Genomic DNA, 18638 nt, shown 5'->3' with positions numbered 1-18638 from the left:
CTGGAAACAGGGATGGAGTGGGTGCCCGATTCTGCCCGGGAATCCGGTGGACCCCCCCCCGCCTGCACCCCTGAGCCCCACTCGCTGAGCCCCTCTCCCCGTTCACTCCCTGCTCGTGCTCAGCGAGCTCCGCGGTCGCCATTTTTTGAAAAATAAAATGGCCATCATAAAAATGTGCATGTTTGCGTGTGTGCAAAAACGCACCTTTTTGCAATCACTGTTCTATTTTTCAAAACATGGCGACTGTGGAGCTCAACGAGGATGTCAGGGTGAGTGCAGTCTGCTCGCTGAGTGCGGGCGGGGCTTGAGCACGGCCCAGGGACTGGCGAGCGGCAGCAAGGGCTGGGTGGCTGCCCGGAGAGTCCGGACAGGGGTGGGTTCGCATATCGCTAGCTGGAAAAGCGCTAGCCTTCCACTGGAGCAGGCATCAGAGCAAATGCAGCTGCTCAGACATGAGAGCACATGACCACTAGGGATGGACGAAACTCCCTTACCTGATCCCGCAGCTTGCTTCGCGGTGGGGGGGAGGCGGTCCGTCCCTCCCCGCTGAAATTCTGGCCGGGGGGGAGGAGCCCCGTCCCTCCAGCCGCGAATCCTGCTGTTCTGCCGGGACGCAAATGGCGGCAGCCGTAGCCGCCGCCGTTTGCGTCCCTGCAGTCAGCTGTGATAGGCTACATAAATGTTTACATAGCCTATCACAGCTGACTTAAAAAAAAAAAACGCTTACGCAAATGGCGGCGCCCATGGGCGCCGCCATTTGCGTTCCTTATTTTGGCACATCTAGTCTACATAAAAATTTACTCCAGTACATGGTGTTTTGTTTTGTTTTTTACTCAGCCGTGATAGGCTACGTAAACATTTATGTAGCCTATCACAGTATTTTTTAAAAATCTAGCCATGATAGGCTACGTAAATCTTTACGTAGCCTATCACATTTTTTTTTTTTTTACTGGAAATGGCGGCGGCAGCCGGTCGGAAGACCAGCCGCCGCTGCCGAACCGCCACCGAACTGCCACCGAACCGCTGCCGAACCACTGCCAGAGCCACCGCCGCCAGGAGGATTCGCCCAAGGTAAGTCCCATCCCGGAGAGGGCAGGGGGGGCAGACCGTTTCGCCACCGATTTCGGGGGGCCGAATGCGCTGGCATTCGGCCTCCCCGAGATTCGTGGCGAAATTATCTGACATCCCTACCCTTGATCCTGTGTGAAGCTGAGCGCCTAAACCCAAGGGTCTCATCTCAGGAGTCAAGGCAGCATGGGCCTTGTCCTCCCATCCCTGGACAGATGTTCTGGTTGAGTGCTACATTTTAGATTTGCACATTTTATCTTGCTACTCTGCCAATCTGGGTGTAGCCAACATTTCCCATAATTTAGCATGATCCATTCTCGTTGCTGGTGTCAGTCCCTCTAATAGTGAGCTCACGTGGCACGTGCTAACAAAAAATGAGCCACAATGGGGCTGTGAGAAACAAGAGAGAAGTAAAACCATTCTTGATGGAAACCTCAGGTTTGGAGAAGTACCGAAACACAAAAACATTTTTTCATTTCTTTTTATTTATTATTACATTTATATCCTGCCATTTTTCCCTCAGAAGGAACTCAAGCTGCAAATGCCTCATCAGTGGGCAAAAAAATAAATGAAACCTACCATTCCCCCCTAATGCCCCCCCCAACCAACCAACCAAAAAACAATCCAGCAAGATGAACTGAGAATGCCATGGGGGAGAAAAGAATGCTCTCCTTACAGGGGAACTGAGATCCATACAACTTAAGCATATTGCAGTAGTGGGCATGACTGGCAGGAAGGAACCCTGAACCATACTGCAACTTTCCGTTGTAGCTCCCATCCATCATATATGACACTAATTCCTGATGGAGAAATACCATGATTTTAAAATAGTTATACATTTGAAGGATGTCTGTGGAGAATATACTGCCCTACAGACAACCTTTTCAGTCTATTTCCAGTTACATGGGAAAGAGCAAATGCCTCAGCAGTGATCAATTGCCCCACTGTGGAAAGGAGCCTGTTCTTTAAGAAATGACTCAGCACATTAAATATTCAATAATTTTATTTGCCTTCAAAAACAAATATACTTGACAGGATAGTAGAGTACCAGGGCATGTTCCAAAGTTATGGATCCCTTAATTCTTTCTCTGTATTAGATGATCTTTACAACTGAGATGGGGTCTCAGCACAATAATGTAGCATTTGGGGAGAAAGATGCAACCCAGGAGACCAGCCCCAGAGGCCAAGATGGAGAAGACCTCCACGGCCACCATGGACTTCCCCTTGGTGCTCAGGTAGGTGGGCACAAAGGAGACCCAAATGCTGCAAAACACCAGCATGCTGAAGGTGATAAACGTGGTTTCATTAAAGCTGTCCGGCAACTTTCTTGCTAGGAAAGCCACCATGAAGCTAACAAGAGCCAAGAAACCCATGTAGCTCAAGACAGTGTAAAACATGGTAACTGAGCCTTCATTACATTCCACTATGAATTCTCCAGCCAGGGAATAGAAGTCCAAGTTTGGGAACGGGGGAGAGGCTACCAGCCAGACAGCACAGATGACAGCTTGGGTAAGGGGACAGGCCAGGACAAAGGCGTTTGTCAGCTGTCTCCCCAAGAGTCTCCTTGCCATGTTTCCTGGCTTGGTGGCCAGGAAGGCCAAAACCACTGTGACAGTTTTTGCCAAAATGGAAGAAATGGCAAAAGGGAAGATGATGCCAAACAGAGCTTGTCGAAGAAGACAGGGGACGTTCGTGGGCTGACCAATGAAGAGGAAGGAGCAGAGGAAGCAGAGCAAGATGGAGAGGAGGAGGACGTAGGTGAGGTCTCGGTTGTTGGCTTTGACGATTGGTGTGTCACGGTGTTGAATGAAGGTTGCCAGCACTAGAGATGTGACCAGAGAGAGGAAAAGGCCTAGAGAAGTTAAAACAAAGCCCAGTGTCTCTTGATAGGCAAGGAAGTGGATCTTCTTGGGGATACACTGGTCTTGGTTCTTCTTTGGGTGTTGATATTCTGGGCATGGGACACAGTGATGTGCATCTGGAATGAGCAACTACTATTGAAGCATCTCAAACATGAGAGAAATACCCTATCTGCAGGGGCCAGTTCCCACAAAGGAGGAGATGGAAATATCAGTTCTCTAGCTTATTGTATTCCTAAGCATATAACTTCTGTTTTATTGCTATCTGTTGAAGCTTTGGTAACTTATTTAGTAAGACCACGGATGGAAAAGTTACAAGACCCCCCCACCTTTTTCTACATGACTACCCACTATGCCAGACTTATGTTCTATATTATGAATTATGAATATTATGAATGGCCGCCGCCATTCCAATAAAAGAAAAAAAAAAACGCCCCCGTGATAGGCTACGTGACGATTAACGTAGCCTATCACGGCTAGATTTGCAAAGTCAGCCATGATAGGCTACGTAAATCGACACGTAGGCTATCACGGGTGACTTTTAAAAAAAAAAGCGCGTACGGGTAATGGTGGCCCCCATAGGGAGCCGCCATTCCCGTTCCTTATTTGGTCGCTGTAGTCTAAGTAAAGTTTTACGTAGACTACAGCGACCAAATAAGGAACGCGAATGGCGGCTCCCTATGGAGGCCGCCATTAGCGTACGCGCTTTTTTTTTTTAAAGTCACCCGTGATAGGCTATGTGACGATTAACGTAGCCTATCACGGCTGACTTTGCAGATCTAGCCGTGATAGGCTACGTTAATCGTCACATAGCCTATCACGGGGGCGTTTTTGGGGTTTTTTTTTAACTTTCGAGTTCGCGACCGGGCAAGGCGGGAAGCCTCCTCCCCGGCCTGAATTTCGGCCGGGCGAGGCAGGAAGCCTCCCCCCCGGCCTGAATTTCGGCCGAGCGAGGCGGGAAGCCTCCCCCCCCCCGGCCTGAACTTCGCGGGGGGAGCAGCGAAGCGCCTCCCCCCCACCGCGAACAAGCTTCGACGACAGGTAAGTGACTTTCGTCCACCCCTAGGCTGGACAGCCATCTGCCAGGGATGCTCTGACTTGGATTCCTGCATGGAGCAGGGGGTTGGACTCGATGGCCTTGTAGGCCCCTTCCAACCCTACTATTCCATGATTCTTCCCAATCTGAGTCCGACACGGTCAAATGCCAAAGTGCCCCCACCAGCACTGCGGAGCTCAGATGGATCTTTGGGTTTGGGGAGATTGTTGAGCTAGGAAGCAGGCCAGACAACGTCTAGTGTGCAAGTGGTCAAGTATTGAAGGAGATGTGACCAAACACAAATGAGAGCCCCTAATCCTGCCTATCATGTGGCACTGGTAGCGGTGCAGAAGGCCACCTTCACCACCACCATTGTGCTCTCAAGAGGATGGATTTGACTCCAGTTGTCAGGTTCCAGCCTGAAGCTGAGTTCCTAAATCCAAAATGGAGTCCAGACTTGTGTCAAAGTTCGTTAGCTCAGATTGATGGCCTGGGAAAGGAGGAGTGGAGACTGCAGGGATAGACAATACTGGGCCCTGTCCAAGAGGAGATGGAAGATGTGTGACCCGCAGGGATTATCGAGCCATTCAGAAGAAAATGGAGAAGTCTGATGGTGATGGTGCCAAAGTCTGGTAGATTGGTCTCTGCATTCAGTGGGCAAGGTAAAGAAGAGGGACAGAATGACGGTGGCCCCCCAGCACACCTAAGTGGCCCACATGGTCTCCCTGAGCACACACCTCAACATGCCTCCACTCCCCCTCCCCATTTATTCTGATGTGAACCTCAGGTCACATAGGAGGAGAGGACAGAGGAGCTGAGTTAGTAGGGCACGGGGGCAGGAAAGGGCTGTAGCTCAGTGGTAGAGCACACACTTTGCATACAGATTTGATCCCCGGCATCTCCAATTAGGGCTTGGAAGGACCCTCATCTAAAACTCAGGACAGCCACTGCCAGTCAATGTGTATGTATTCCTGGGCTAGAAGGACAACCGCTCGACCTGGAATAAGGCCACTTCTTCCGTTCCTGAAAAGGTCATTCCATTCCTGCAAGAGGGTCAAGCCCAACCCACCATATGAAAACCAAGATGTGCTTATTAACCAATATCAATTTCCAAACAGCCATTGGGGACTTGAAATTCCACTGCTATTCTGACCAGGTTTGGGTTAAAAGTCTCTACATATATAACATTTTCAAAAATGAGAGGCGGTACAATGGTCAAGCTGAGCTTCTATTTTTTCACTGCCATCTAGTGGCCAAACAGTACTTCAGGGTCAAATTTGAAAAACCTGGGTGGGAATGGCAAACAGGAAAGACAAGAAAGATGTTTCTGGCAATTGAAATAAGGAGAAAATATAATGCAAAGAGCAAATGCCTCAGCACTGGGCAAAGGTGCTAGTGTGGAAAGGACCTTGTTCTTGAACAGATAACTCAGCAAATTAAATTTTCAATAATTTTATGGGACTTCCTAAGTAAATATACTTGACAGGATAGTAGAGTACCAGGGCGTGTTCCAAACGGATGGATTCCTTAATTCTTTCTCTTTATTAGATGATCTTTACAATTGAGATTGGGCCTCAGCACAATAATGTAGCATTTGGGGAGAAAGATGCAACCCAGGAGACCAGCCCCAGAGGCCAAGATGGAGAAGACCTCCACGGCCACCATGGACTTCCCCTTGGTGCTCAGGTAGGTGGGCACAAAGGAGACCCAAACGCTGCAAAACACCAGCATGCTGAAGGTGATAAACTTGGCTTCGTTAAAGCTGTCCGGCAATTTCCTCGCAAGGAAAGCCACTGTGAAGCTGACAAGGGCTAGGAAACCCATGTATCCCAAAACAGTGCAAAACATGGTGGCTGAGCCTTCATTGCACTCCACTACGATCTCTCCATCCAGGGAATGGAAGTCCAAGCTTGGGAACGGGGGAGAGGTCAGCAGCCAGACAGCACAGATCACAGCTTGGATGAGGGGACAGGCCAGGACAATGGCGTTTGTCAATTGTCTCCCCAAGAGTTTTCTGGCCACGTTTCCTGGCTTGGTGGCCATGAAGGCCAGAACCACCATGACAGTTTTTGCCAAGACAGAAGAAACAGCAGCAGAGAAGGTGATGCCAAAAGCAGTTTGTCGGAAAAGACAGGTGACCACTGTGGGCTTACTGATGAAGAGGAAGGAGCAGAGGAAGCAGAGCAGGAGAGAAATGAGGAGGACATAGGTGAGCTCTCGGTTGTTGGCTTTGACAATTGGTGTGTCACGGTGTTTAATGAAGGCTGCCAGCACTAGAGAGGTGATCAGAGAGAGGAAAAGAGCCAGAGAAACTAAAACAAACCACAGTGTCTCTTGACAGGAAAGAAAGTGGATCTTCTTGGGGATACACTGATCTTGGTTCTTGTTTGCGTGTTGATCTTCCGGGCACAGGACACAGTGATCTGCATCTGGAATGAGCAACTACTATTGAAGTATCTCAAACATGAGAGAAATATTCTTTCTGCACAGGCCAGTTCAGCCACAAAGGAGGAGATGGAAATAGCAGTTCTCAAGCTTATTGTACTCCTAAGCAATAAGCATATGTATTGGCCCCAGGCCAGTAACCAAGTCACCTGTCGTTTTAGAGGGGCCTAGACATCCATAATGCTTTGCTTAGGTTCGTTATTGGGGCAATTTCCTTGCTAGTGGGCCTCTGAGCATGCGAGATGAGTCAAAGGTCAATAGCGCGGCCCCAGCACATCCCATGCTAACAAAGGCTAGTATCTTATCAGGGCCTAGGAAGTGCCTGAGAAGCGAGGCTGTGTTTATACCGAGTTACAGGCGGCCGTGCTGGGAAAGTTCTGATGGTTTCCCTTCTGACCAAGCGCTGTTAGTCTATGCCGGAAAAGTTGCAGATGAACGCTAATTAACGCTTGCTGCTGCCATGCTGCTTCACTGCTGACATGTATGGTATAAGACCCATTGAACCCCTTGGCTCTGGGTTCAGAGAAGCTGTCTGATCCAACCACTGGGTACGCCTGTGTGCTGTAAGTACTCAGTAAAGGCACCTTGTAAGCAAACCTAGACCTGGCTTACCATTATCTCAGCACCTCCAAACCTTAGCAGTCCACAGCCGGGGCAAACAGCATAACATCCATTTTATTGCTATCTGTTTAAGCTTCAGTAACTGATTTGGTAAGACCACAGATGGAAAAGTTACAAGACACTTTTTTTTACATGACTACCCGCTATGCCAGACTTATGTTCTATATTCCGCAAGCAGGAAAAGCTCAAATTGTTTAACCAGGAATGAAAACTAGGTAACTGTCGGAATTGAACCATGATCTTTTACTTGCAGCACCTTCTGAATGAGCAAAACAACAAATAGATTCCTTTCTGTCATTTACTTTAGATTATGGTCTGTCCTCTGAGGAGATATGTTCGCGCAGAGGCTGGGGAACAGGTCACAGAAATCACTAGAAATAAAAGGGCAACCTGTTTGATTTTGGGGTAACATTCCCCAGTTGTTACAAGGATGACCAACCACCCGTCCTGATCAGCATTTTGCCCTAAAAGCTTTAGGTCTGATGTCCTAAACAACCATTCTAGAAAATGAAGCATGAGGGTTATTATTCTATTATTTACATAGAAAATAATATATTTCAGGTAAATCTGTATACTTTGCAAGCAAATAAATAACAGAAGTCTACAATCCAAAATGGAATTTACAGGAAAAAATATTCCTGGGGGACATGGCAGACTCTTCTCCTTGTCTATCATCTTCCCCTTGGCTCCACTCCACTCTGACCCCAGCATGTTCTGCACTTATATGGCTCTTGAAGTTGAGGTACCTGTTGAGTTAGAAATCGTCCCTTCCGGACAAAGATCACATGTGTAGCAGCAAACCGGCTTCCCCTCAGGAACCTTTCTCCAGTGCCCCGGAGAGCACCGCTCCACACACCTCGCAACAGGTGTTTTCTAAAAGAGAAAAGACAAGCAGTTGAAGATATCCAGTGGATCCACTTTCCCAGGACCAAACCTGGGAGCTTTGCATGCAAAGATTGCTTTGTACCGCTGGATAATGACCCCTCCCTGGACTCAATAGGCCTTGGTCTCATCTAGAAAGGCAACAAAGGGAGAGAACTGCAACAGTCTTTAGTTCTACCGTGACCCTAGAACAGGGGTCGGCAACCTTGGCGGGCCCAATGGCACATTTGCCTTCGAAGACGGAAGGTGCATTTGGCCCACAGCCATTTGGACCCTGAGCATTATTTCGTTCCTCCTCCACCCAGCTTGGATTCCCACTTATCTTCAGCCCCCAGCCTCGATTCCCTCTTCCTGATTCTTCCCTCCACCGCCGCTGCCACTTCCATGGGGTGGGGGTGGGAAAGGAGAGAGGGCGTGGGGAGCGGCTGGCAGGTGCCTTCAGTTGTCTTGGTGGGTGCTCCCTTCCCAGCAGCTGCCCCCAAACCTTCACTTCAACCCCACCTCTGTAGCCCACATGATGGCGTCAGAGCGAATTGCAAAGTCTTGGCCTGGGGGAGCCCGTGAATCCACTCCTCCAACTTTCACAGGAAAAAAAGATCCATTTGGGAAGAAGACCCAGTTCAGGAGATCGTATCTCTTGCCATTTTCAGTGAAAGAAACTTCATCTCCAGCACTGTTGTTAAACCGGACGTTCCTCAAAGAGGCAAGAATCTGAAACGGAAGAGATGCTTAGAAGACAGCGTGACTGTGAGTGGGAGCTGGTATCTTCTAACAAACTGCAACTGCCTTCCGGTTAGGAGACCGTTCCCACCCACCCCATACTCTGTTGTTTCGTTTCCTGCTTAAGATTCATCTTCTTTGGGCGAAATCCCTTGGACATGCATGCCCAGCGCTTTGGGCTTTGCCCCATCTTGATCTTGATCACAGATGAATCTTGATCACAGATGAATCGTCATCTGTGATGATTCTGCCCGTAGATGGTGCTGTTTCATCGAAAGATATAGAAAGCCCCGTTAAAGCTGCTCAGAAACGGGGTTTCAACTGCATGTCACCTTCGTCATCGGAAGGAGCCAATCCTAATCGCTCCACAGAAACGGAAGCAAAACGCTCCAGTAGGGCGGCAGGGTTTTCCATTGACGTAGAGACACCCCTAGTGTCTTTAGAATGGACCAAGACCAAATGGACCAAATCTGCAAGGAACTTTTTATAGCATTGCCATATCTTAATGAGAGCATTACCTGCCATGGCTGGACATTCAGAAGACTCTTGGCTTCCCCCATCATTGCACGGTTGGATCCTGAGATGTACATGGCATGTAGCGCGTGTGCCACGGAATAGACGGCATTGTAGATGCTGTAGCTGTGACTGGACATCCTCGTCTCAGACAAGGAGACTGGCTGATTCACCAGGTTTTCCTTCCCAGTACACTTTCTGTATCCCCATTCAAAGCTTTGGCCTGATTCCCCAAATTTACATTTAAATGTCCTTTCCCACCAGTAACGGAGAAAGGCGTCTCCTTGCGGCCGGAGTGGATCTAAAGCCCTGAGAAAATCCTTGTATTCTGGCACATCCCTTCTGTGGACTCCGAAGTGTAAAGCACCATGGATGTGTTTCAGAACTCGTCCACTCAGGGGGGATCCGGTAGCAGCCATTTCCCAGAGGGAGGTCAGGATCCAAACCTTCCTAAATGGCGTCTGGGTATTTTCTTCATGAATACCCAATAAAGCTGCTATTTGTATTATAACACTGGAATCCCCAGACACAATCATCACTTCAGGCTCCAACCAAGGACTTGGGATAGTGCCAGATCGTACTCGAAGTGCGCGGGGCTGGTCCATTGACCTGAACATGTCGGTGAAGGCCACACAGATGTCCTCCCGCTTGAGCATGGGTGTCAGCGTCTGGATGAATTCTTCACCTCTCTCATCGCTGTGAACAACCAGCCCAACCCAGTTCCAGTGGAAATGCAGGAGCAGCCGGACTAAGCCCACGTACTGAAGGATTTCCTTGGGATCGATCCGGAAGAAGGAAGGGAATTCCCTTTTCTCCCCCTGAACAGGGTTGAGCAAGCCATGACCAAGCTCAAGGAAGGAATTTCCTGTTAGTCTGTTGATGTTGTGGCATTTTAAAGACATTTTAAAGAATTTGGTGGCACATTTTGTTTTATGGCACGAGCTTCCCTGGACTACTACAGATGACTCCAGGTGCATGAAGTGCTACCAGGAAGGAAGACATCCATTTAAAAAATAGATGTCTGAATACCAAGTGAAGTTCTGCGATGTCTTTAAGACTCCCCCTGTGTGGATATCACCCCCCAAAGTCAGGTCCGCCATGAAGGGAACCCTGGCAAAGTTCCTAACCACTGCAATGAATGTGTTTATTTTCCAGGAGGTTCACCCCGTGCATGCATTTGGGGGGCATTCTAGCTATAGGGCCCCTCCCCAAAGACAATATTAATAGCCCAATACATAGAGGACTGACAAATGTTATATTATGGTAGGTGGGTGGGTGGCGGTCTTCCCCCAATCCCGGGAGGAGTAGCTGCATAAACTGATAGCAGCAAGAACAATAAGGAATCTTGCAGCAACGTCTTTGTTACCGAGTCTTTAAGGCGTCACAAGACTCCTTGTTGTTTCTCCCCATCCAAAACTCTTCCTTACAAAACAGACCCGTGGCTGGCTGGGATCAGTCACACAGCAGTCACCTGAGATTCCTGGCTACCACCACGGTTACTGCATGGCAGGTTGGCCAAAGTCCGAAGGCCCCCCACACCTGCCATCCAGAATCAGGGCAACACAGCCACTGCATGGGCAAATACGTGTTCAGAGACTGGGGTGTCTATCTCAGTGTTCCCGAGCTCTGCTGGTCCCCCACATCTCTCCCCAGAAGAATCCCCTTACCTGTGGGATCTTGTAGATGCCCATTAAGGACGTCATCTCCCTTGAGGACTGGACGTCGAGACCCCCAATAACGGAGATCAGTTTATCCTGCCTGTCGCATTTATAATTGGGAATCATTTGGCTCTGCGAGGAAAGCAGAGAGATGCTGTTCTCATGCATGAACCTGACGATGTCCATGTGCGTATAGATGCTGTAGCCCAGGCTGGTGTTGGGAAGGAGAGTCGGATCCTTGTTGAGCTCCGTGGTGGCGAACGCCAAGGCCAGGAAGTGCTGGTAGCTCTTGATTACTGTCCTGCAGGGACGAGGGAGACATTGGGAGGCGGGTGAGGATCCCAACGGAACCGATGAGAAGTGGGGGATTAAAAAGCCTATCTGGCTCAACCTTCTTTGAACGAGGCAAAACCTTCTAGACCAAAGACAAGGAACGATTCACAGAGAAATTTAGATTGTTCTGTTCACACCGAGAGTCGCACGGTTCTGCAAGTTGCGTTTCATTAGATGAGCCCTTGGGGATGAAACCAAGGTGGTTCTTTCTAGGTCGGCGTCCTGTGTCCGAAGGTGGTCAGCCAAGAGGCTTGCTGGGAGCCCCACAAGAAGGACACGAAGGCAACAGCCCTCCTTTCCTCTTCTCCCCCACACAACAACTCCTGTTCTGCGGTAGACTGCCTCTCATCGTGGAATCTCTGTTGAGCTCTCGTGGGTCAGAGCTGCCAATTGACCTCTCCTGCAGAAGCTGGTCTGATCCTTTTTTCCGGAAACGTGACCCAGCAGCCATCATCACATCTCCAAATCTCTCCACGGTAAAGCGAGTTTTTGCAGGTGTGATTCAGCACCACTGAGGGGCAGGGCAGGGCTGCAGCGCGGTGGCAGAGGCCCTGCTTTGCATGCACAAGGCCCCAGGTTCAACCCCCAGTGTCTCCCCGTGGGCCGGGGGAAGTTTCCATCCTGTCTGAAGCCCTGGGGAGCTGTTGCCAAGCAGTGCAGGGGAGACTGGCCAAGTTGCCCCCAAGCTCTCATCTGGTACAAAGCAGCTTCCAGCTTAAAGCGGAACCGTGAGGGCCGGAAACTGGTTCCATATCTAGGGCAAGGACCAGAGCTTACTGACAGTGCACATCCTTCAAATGCGACTGGCCCCAGGGTCAATCCCTGGCATATACAGGCAACCCCGGGAGAGAGAGACCCTGTCCAGCACGCTAGAGAGACTCTGCTCGCTGCCGGGCTAGAGGGGGTCACTGCTCTGGCTCAACAGGAGGCAGCCCCCGTTGTTCCTGTTTCAGTCAGCCCTGTTTTCAGAGCCATGAGGACTGGCATCTTGATTTAGTTTGGCACAAGCACCTGCTTTGCACACCAAAGCCCCAGGTTCAATCCCCGGCAGAATTTAGAAGCATGAGAGGGAAGGAAAGCCACGGCCATCCAGTGCAGGAGAGACTGAAATAGATGGACCGATGGTCTCTCTCAGCTGAAGGAAGCTTTCAAGGAGGCCGACTCCTTTTTGTTTTGCTCCCTTTACAGCGCACCTAAAGCGGAATTGCTGAGCCTTTTGTGGTCCAAAATATATCTTAGGATATATGTCAATTTATACGTATATCCTTAATTTTGAAAAGGGCCCAGTTTGTTCTTTTAGTGATGAAAGGACTTTGCATAGAAATGGAGTATAGGGCTGTTCTTTTCTTTCCCTTTTTGGATTTGGATCCAATCAATTTGGATTTCTATGAATCCAACCCATGGATTCCCAGGGTTGCCGGCTGCAGACTTGTGGATCAGGTTTTAAAAAAAAATTCTGGAATTGTATGCAAATTTAGAAAAATATATTAAAATTATAATACAAAACACTGGCTGAAAATGTGCATTTCCCATATATGCTAAAGTATTTTGGGGAGGATTTGCACAGCTGGGGGGGGGGATTTGCATGTTTGCGCAAGTGTGAATTTCCGCAAATGTGAAATTGCTCAAATTCAGGAAATTGGAAACAAATGGATTCTGCCAATGAGCAGATGACAGGACAAAAGGCACCTGACAATCCAAGAAATGCAGACAGAATGGATTTCACAAAATCGGAACATTGTCCCCAGTACAACTCCTATGGTCCCCAGTCTCACATATCAAACCAGGAAACGTTGAGCACCAGCAACATGGCTGATGCATATACCTGACAGCAAAGCAGGCAGGCGTCTGTCCCAGATCCCTTGTGTGGAGACTTACACCGGAATAATGGAGAACTCTGATGAGTCGAAACGATGGAAGTCTTCGGGCTTGGTATAGTAATAAGTGCCAAGCGGTAAATTCCCACCGACAAGGAGGTCTCCTGGCCTGTAATAATCCCTCTGCCGGACAATCAGCCAGGTCAAGAGGCAGTTGGTCCTCTGCATCCTCCGGGTGGCCTGAGACAGGAGCCGAAATATTAGTAGCAGCCAAATCATCAGCAGCATAGAGAAGCCTCCCCTTTGAGGTCGGTCACCAAACAGGACCTGCAGGGAAGTTGAGCATGCAGGCCCCGGCAGGGGAATTAGATCTGGGCCAGAAATGATCTGACGCGAAGCGATCAGACACCACCCCAGCCCCACACGGAAGGGCCCGGAGCGTATTTATATTACGCGTGTTTTCTCCTGGATGTCATTGTTATTGACTTCCCCGCTGGAAATCCCCAGGGCTTTCCTCATGAATTACTGTCATTTAGCTAGTTTCGTTCTAGGGAAAGAACCGCAGCCCCACAGCACTGGGATCCCTTCGCACCTCCGAAGCAGGAAAACAGGGCTGCGTCACGCTCTGCTCCTCTCCGGGCCGGTTGTCCAGTTCTGCCCTCTGACCCGTGTAAATCTGAGCACCGCAGTCTAGACGGAGTCCAGGCCCGGAACAAAGTTGCATAGTTCGTTGGCCCAGATTGATTCCTCCAGAAAGGGAGGAGTTGGCAGCAGGTTCTAGCAGCGCAGGGCTGGGCGAGGAGGATGGGACGGCCGGTCTGCCTGCACTTACAGCATCTTAGAGGACCTCCGAGGATCTACTAGGTCGCTGCCTCCATTTCCCATTACTCTGAGGTGGGTTTCCAATCACACAGGGCGGGAGGGCTGGGAGGGAGGCAGGCAGGGAGGGGGGTCGGAGCGCACACTTCGCCTGCCGGACGTCCCAGATCTGAGCGGCAGCATCTCCAGCGTGGGTTCGGAAGGGCTCTTGTCTGAGACTCTGGAGCGCCACTGGTGGCCCGTGCAGACGAGAGGCAGGCATATGGCCCCCGGGCACCAGTGCAGCCTTGGGCGCCTTCCCCGGCTCCTGCTGGGGCTCCGCGCCCCCGAGAGGAGCCCCCGGGGGTCCTGCGTAATCCCCCCGGAATCCCTGTTGGCCAGTCACAGTAGCCAGCCACAGTTGGGGCTGGTTAAAGAGGAGGAAAGGGAACGAGGGCGAGGGCGCATTCGATGGCTCGAGATAGCAGCGCAAGCTGGAGAGAGAAGGAGGACGGAGCGGGAAGAGAGAGGCTCAGGACTGGCTGGAACGAGCGACCGGAAGGGACGGAGCACAGAAGCTCCAGACGGAGGAACAGGGAAAGAGCAACGAGCTCCTTGGAAGGCAGAGGAGCTGAAGCAGAGAGGGGGCTGCTGGGAAGCGCAGGAAGGGCCTTCTAGAGCAGGCAGCAACAGTGGTGAGCACACCAGAATGAGCGGACAAGAAAGGAGTTGCTCCCGCATCGTGCTCAGTAACGGATCATTCTCACTCTGCAAGCACTTAGCTACATCTAGCAGGTCTTTGCCCACACTGCAGACCTTCACCCTGATCCTGCCAATATTTACCCTTATGACACAGTGGGTGTCCAGCCTGATCCTGCGGATACTTACCTCACTCCATGAGCATTTCCCTGATCCTGCAGAGACTTCACTGTATCACCTAGTGACCATCCATCCCTGTCCTACAGCTACTTACTCCACTCTGTGACTTTTTATCCTGGGCCCTGCAGCCACTTACTGGTATTGCTGTAGAGACTTTTCACCTCATCCTGCAGATACTTACTACAGTTGCAAAACGTGAGCTTGATCCTGCAGCTACTGACTGGAATGACCCTGTGCTTTAACAAGGATTAATAAAATCTATAGTTGCTGCATTTGCATGGTTCATTTGGGATGAGAACAGGAGAAAGGGACCTGTCCGCCCGGGCACAGGGGCCGCACTCGTGACACCCTTCAACTCTTCATGATGTTCTGTTTTCAAATAACAACACCTCTTGCCAGCAGCTGGGATCCCTTCAAAGCAAAGTGGGGGTTTCCACCTGCTCTTTCCCGTGAACACCCCGGGCCACACGTGGGGGCCAGAGACATCCTTGGGAAAGGAAGTGGGCGGGTGGCTGCAGGCCTGTACTTCCACCTCCATCGAGTCAATTCTGTGGTTTTGCGCAGGGTAGTTTCTCAACTGGCTAAATGCCCACGGGCCCCAAAAGGGCACCTGTTCCAGGGGTCTAACCAATGGTCTAACTCGGTACAAGGCGGCTCCCTTCAAAGACATTTTTCCTGAGGGGGAGCAACTGCCTAAGTTTGTTCAACATGTCTGGGGGCTTTTATCTGTGGAAATATTACAGGCTCCAGTTCGTCTCTCTAGTTAAAGACTCCTGTGGAATGTGCTTCCCAGCTTTCTGCCATCACGTGGGCCAGTAATCCTCCAGACACCCTATTAGTCCTGCACACCAACGGGTGCCGCTCTCTTGTGCCATCTTTCTCTAGCATGGCAGCTCCTGAGTCTGCCCGTAACTGCGCCCCATGTCCAGCGCTCCTGTTGTGCAGCAGCGGGCATCTTGCTGCCATCTTGAGTGTTGCAGAGCCAAACTACAACTCCCGTTGCCTGTATCGTTTTTTCAGGGAGATTATTCCATAAATGGGGGGCCACCACCGAAAAGGCCCTCCCCCTTGTTGCCGCCCTCCGAGCCTCCCTCAGAGGAGGCTCCTCGAGAAGGGCCTTGGATGCAGACCATAGTGTACGGGTCGGTTCATCCGGGAGAGGTGTTCTGTCAGATACTGTGGTCCTGAGCCATGTAGGGCTTTATAGGTCAAAAGCAGCACTATGAATGGGCTCGGAAGCATACAGGCAGCCAGTGCAAGCAGGCCAGAATGGGTCTTATATGTTCAGACCTTCTGGTCCCCATTATCAGTCTGGCTGCTGCATTTGCCCAAGCTACAGCTTCCGAACCATCTTCAAAGGCAGCCCCACATAGAGTGTAATGCAGTAACCTAACGGGGAGGTTACCAGAGCATAGACAACGGAAGCCAGGCTATCCCTGTCCAGATAGGGGCATAGCTGGGCCACCAACCTAACTTGGTAGAAGGAACTCCATGCCACTGAGCCTACTTGAGCCTCAAGTGACAAAGATGGCTCAAGGAGAACCCCCAAGCTACGGACCTGCTGCTTCAGGGGGAGTGCACCCCATCCAGAACAAGTTGAGCACCCTCCATCCGGTCAGCAGAACCACCCCCTAACAGCATCTCAGTCTTGTCAGTTTATTAGACCGCATCCAGTCCATTGTCACAGCCAGGCACCAGTTTAGCACATCCACAGCCTCACCTGAAGAAGATGAAAAGAAACGGCAAAATAGAGCTGTGTGTCATCAGCATACTGATGACAGCACACTCCAGAACTCCGGATGACCCACTCAGTGGTTTCACGTAGATGCTGAATAACATGGGGGACAGAACCGACCCCTGTGGAAGCCCATACTGAATAGTCCACGGGGCTAGGCAATATCCCCCAAGTACCGCCTTCTGGAGCCGACCATCCAAGCAGGAGCGAAACCACTGCAATGCAGTGCCTCCCACTCCCAGCTCAGACAATCGCCCCGGAAGGATGCCACGGCCGATGGTATCGAAAGCCACTGAGAGATTAAGGAGACTCGACAAGGTCACACTCCCCGGTCTCTCTCCCGACATAGGTCATCATACAGGGCGACCAAGGCTGTTTCCCTGCCAAAACCCAGCCTGAACCCCGACTGAAATGGATCTAGATAATTGGTCTCATCCAAGAGTGTCTGGAGCTGGTTGCTCACCACCTGCTCAAGAACCTTGCCCAGGAAAGAACGTTTGCCACTGGCCTCAAATTATTAAGATTGTCCAGGTCCAAGGAGGGTTTCCTTAGGAGTGGTCTCACCACCACCTCTTTGAGGCAGCCCGGGACCACTCCCTCTCTCAAGGAGGCATTTATCGCCTCCCTGGCCCAGCTAGCTGTTCCTTCTCTGCCAGCTTTTATAAGGCAAGAGGGGCAAGGATCCATCGAATCATAGAATAGTAGGGTCGGAAGGGGCCTACAAGACCTTCGAGTCCAACCCCCTGCTCCATGCAGGAATCCAAGTCAGAGCATCCCTGACAGATGGCTGTCCAGCCTCGTCTTGAATGCCTCTAGTGTGGGAGAGCCCACCACCTCCCCAGGTCATGGGTTCCATTGCCGTATTGCTCGGAACTGGGCATGCTTAGCCTTGAAAAGAGAAGACTGAGGGGAGATAGGATAGCGCTCTTCAAGTACTTGAAAGGTAGTCACAGAGAGAGAGGCCAGGATCTCTTCTCCATCATCCCAGAGTGCAGGACACGGAATCATGGGCTCAAGTGACAGGAAGCCAGATTCCGGCTGAACAGCAGGAAAACCTTCCTGACTGTCAGAGCAATACAACAGTGGAGCCCATTCCCTAGGGAGGCGGTGGGCTTTCCCACACTGGAGGCGTTCAAGATGGGGCCGGGCAGCCATCTGTCAGGGTCAGGGATGCTCTGACTTGGAGTCCTGCATGGAGCAGGGGGTTGGGCTTGATGGTCTTATAGGCCCCTTCCAACCCTACTATTCTATGATGGAGCCCCCAAGCGGGAAGGAAAGAAGGCAAGCATTTATCCCGGATCCCTCTTGTGGACACTTACACCGCAGTAAAGGCGACCTCTGATGTGCCAGAACTACAAAAGGCTTCTCCCTTTGTAAAATGATATCTGCCAAGCGGTAAGTTCCCACCAACAAGGAGGTCTCCCGGGCTGTGATAGGGTCGCCATTTAAAAGGCCTCGTCGAGCAGCACGTTGGTCCTCAGCATCCCCTGGGTGGCCTGAGGCAGGAACCGAAATATTGGCAGCAGCCAGAGCCAAACCATCAGGAGCACAGAGAGACGTCCCTTCCTAGGTCTCTTCCCTCCTAGTGACTGAACAGAACCTGAGAGAGAGCTGGTTGCGCGGCCCCAGCAGGGCGTCAGCCGGAGATGACCAGGCACCAAGTGATCAGACGCCGCCAAGGCAGACGTGCAAGGGCTCAGGGTGCATTTCCATTACGCCTGTTTTCCCCAGGATTTCTCTGTTATTGACTTGCTGGATGGAAATCCAAGGGGGATTCCTCAAGAATTACTGTCATTTCCATAACTGGAGGCTAAAGAACGACCACGGCCCAGAACACTGGGCTCCCTTTGCACTCTGGAGGGAGAAAGCCAGGCTTGCGTCACTCTCTGCTTCTCCATGGGCCAGGAGGACGTGCCTTCGGTTGTCACGTTCTGCCCCCTGACCTGTGTGAATCTGAGCACATCCACGGAAAGGGGCGGAGCCTCTGGTGGCCTCCTCTGCGCACTGCAGCCTGCTGCCCTCAATAGCCCCGTCCAGCACATATACCGGGTGCCCCCTGGTGGCCTCCTCTGCGCATTGCAGCCTGCTGCCCTCAGTAGTAGGGATGGCCGAGAATTTCTCCCCGAAACTTCGGGGGGCCGAGTGCCAACGCATTCGACCCCTCCGAAATTGGTGGGGAAATTCTCCGACGCCCCCCCCCCCCGGGATGGGACTTACCGTGGCCGAATGTCCCTCTCGGCGGCGGGTCCTGGCGGCGGTTCGGCGGCGGTTCGG

The 18638-nt window shown here is 51.1% G+C and overlaps 1 protein-coding gene across 1 annotated transcript; it reads right to left on the bottom strand.

Moving 5' to 3' along the window:
* Positions 1–4370: 4370 nt before the first annotated feature.
* Positions 4371–13471, bottom strand: LOC146333480 (vomeronasal type-2 receptor 26-like). Its single transcript, XM_084826353.1, has 7 exons — positions 13406–13471; positions 13014–13192; positions 10812–11013; positions 9150–9962; positions 7776–7902; positions 5523–6392; positions 4371–4453 (listed from the first exon to the last, which is right to left on the bottom strand). The coding sequence occupies exons 1-7, from the start codon at positions 13469–13471 to the stop codon at positions 4371–4373; spliced, it is 2340 nt and encodes a 779-aa protein (XP_084682479.1).
* Between the last annotated feature and the right edge of the window lie 5167 nt (positions 13472–18638).

Source organism: Heloderma suspectum, chromosome Z (assembly GCF_057233095.1).
Source record: "Heloderma suspectum isolate Gila_16-S chromosome Z, 16-S_ref, whole genome shotgun sequence".
NCBI lineage: Eukaryota > Metazoa > Chordata > Lepidosauria > Squamata > Helodermatidae > Heloderma > Heloderma suspectum.
Note: the sequence above shows the minus strand (reverse complement) of the source record. Positions and strands in the feature narration are given on the sequence as shown.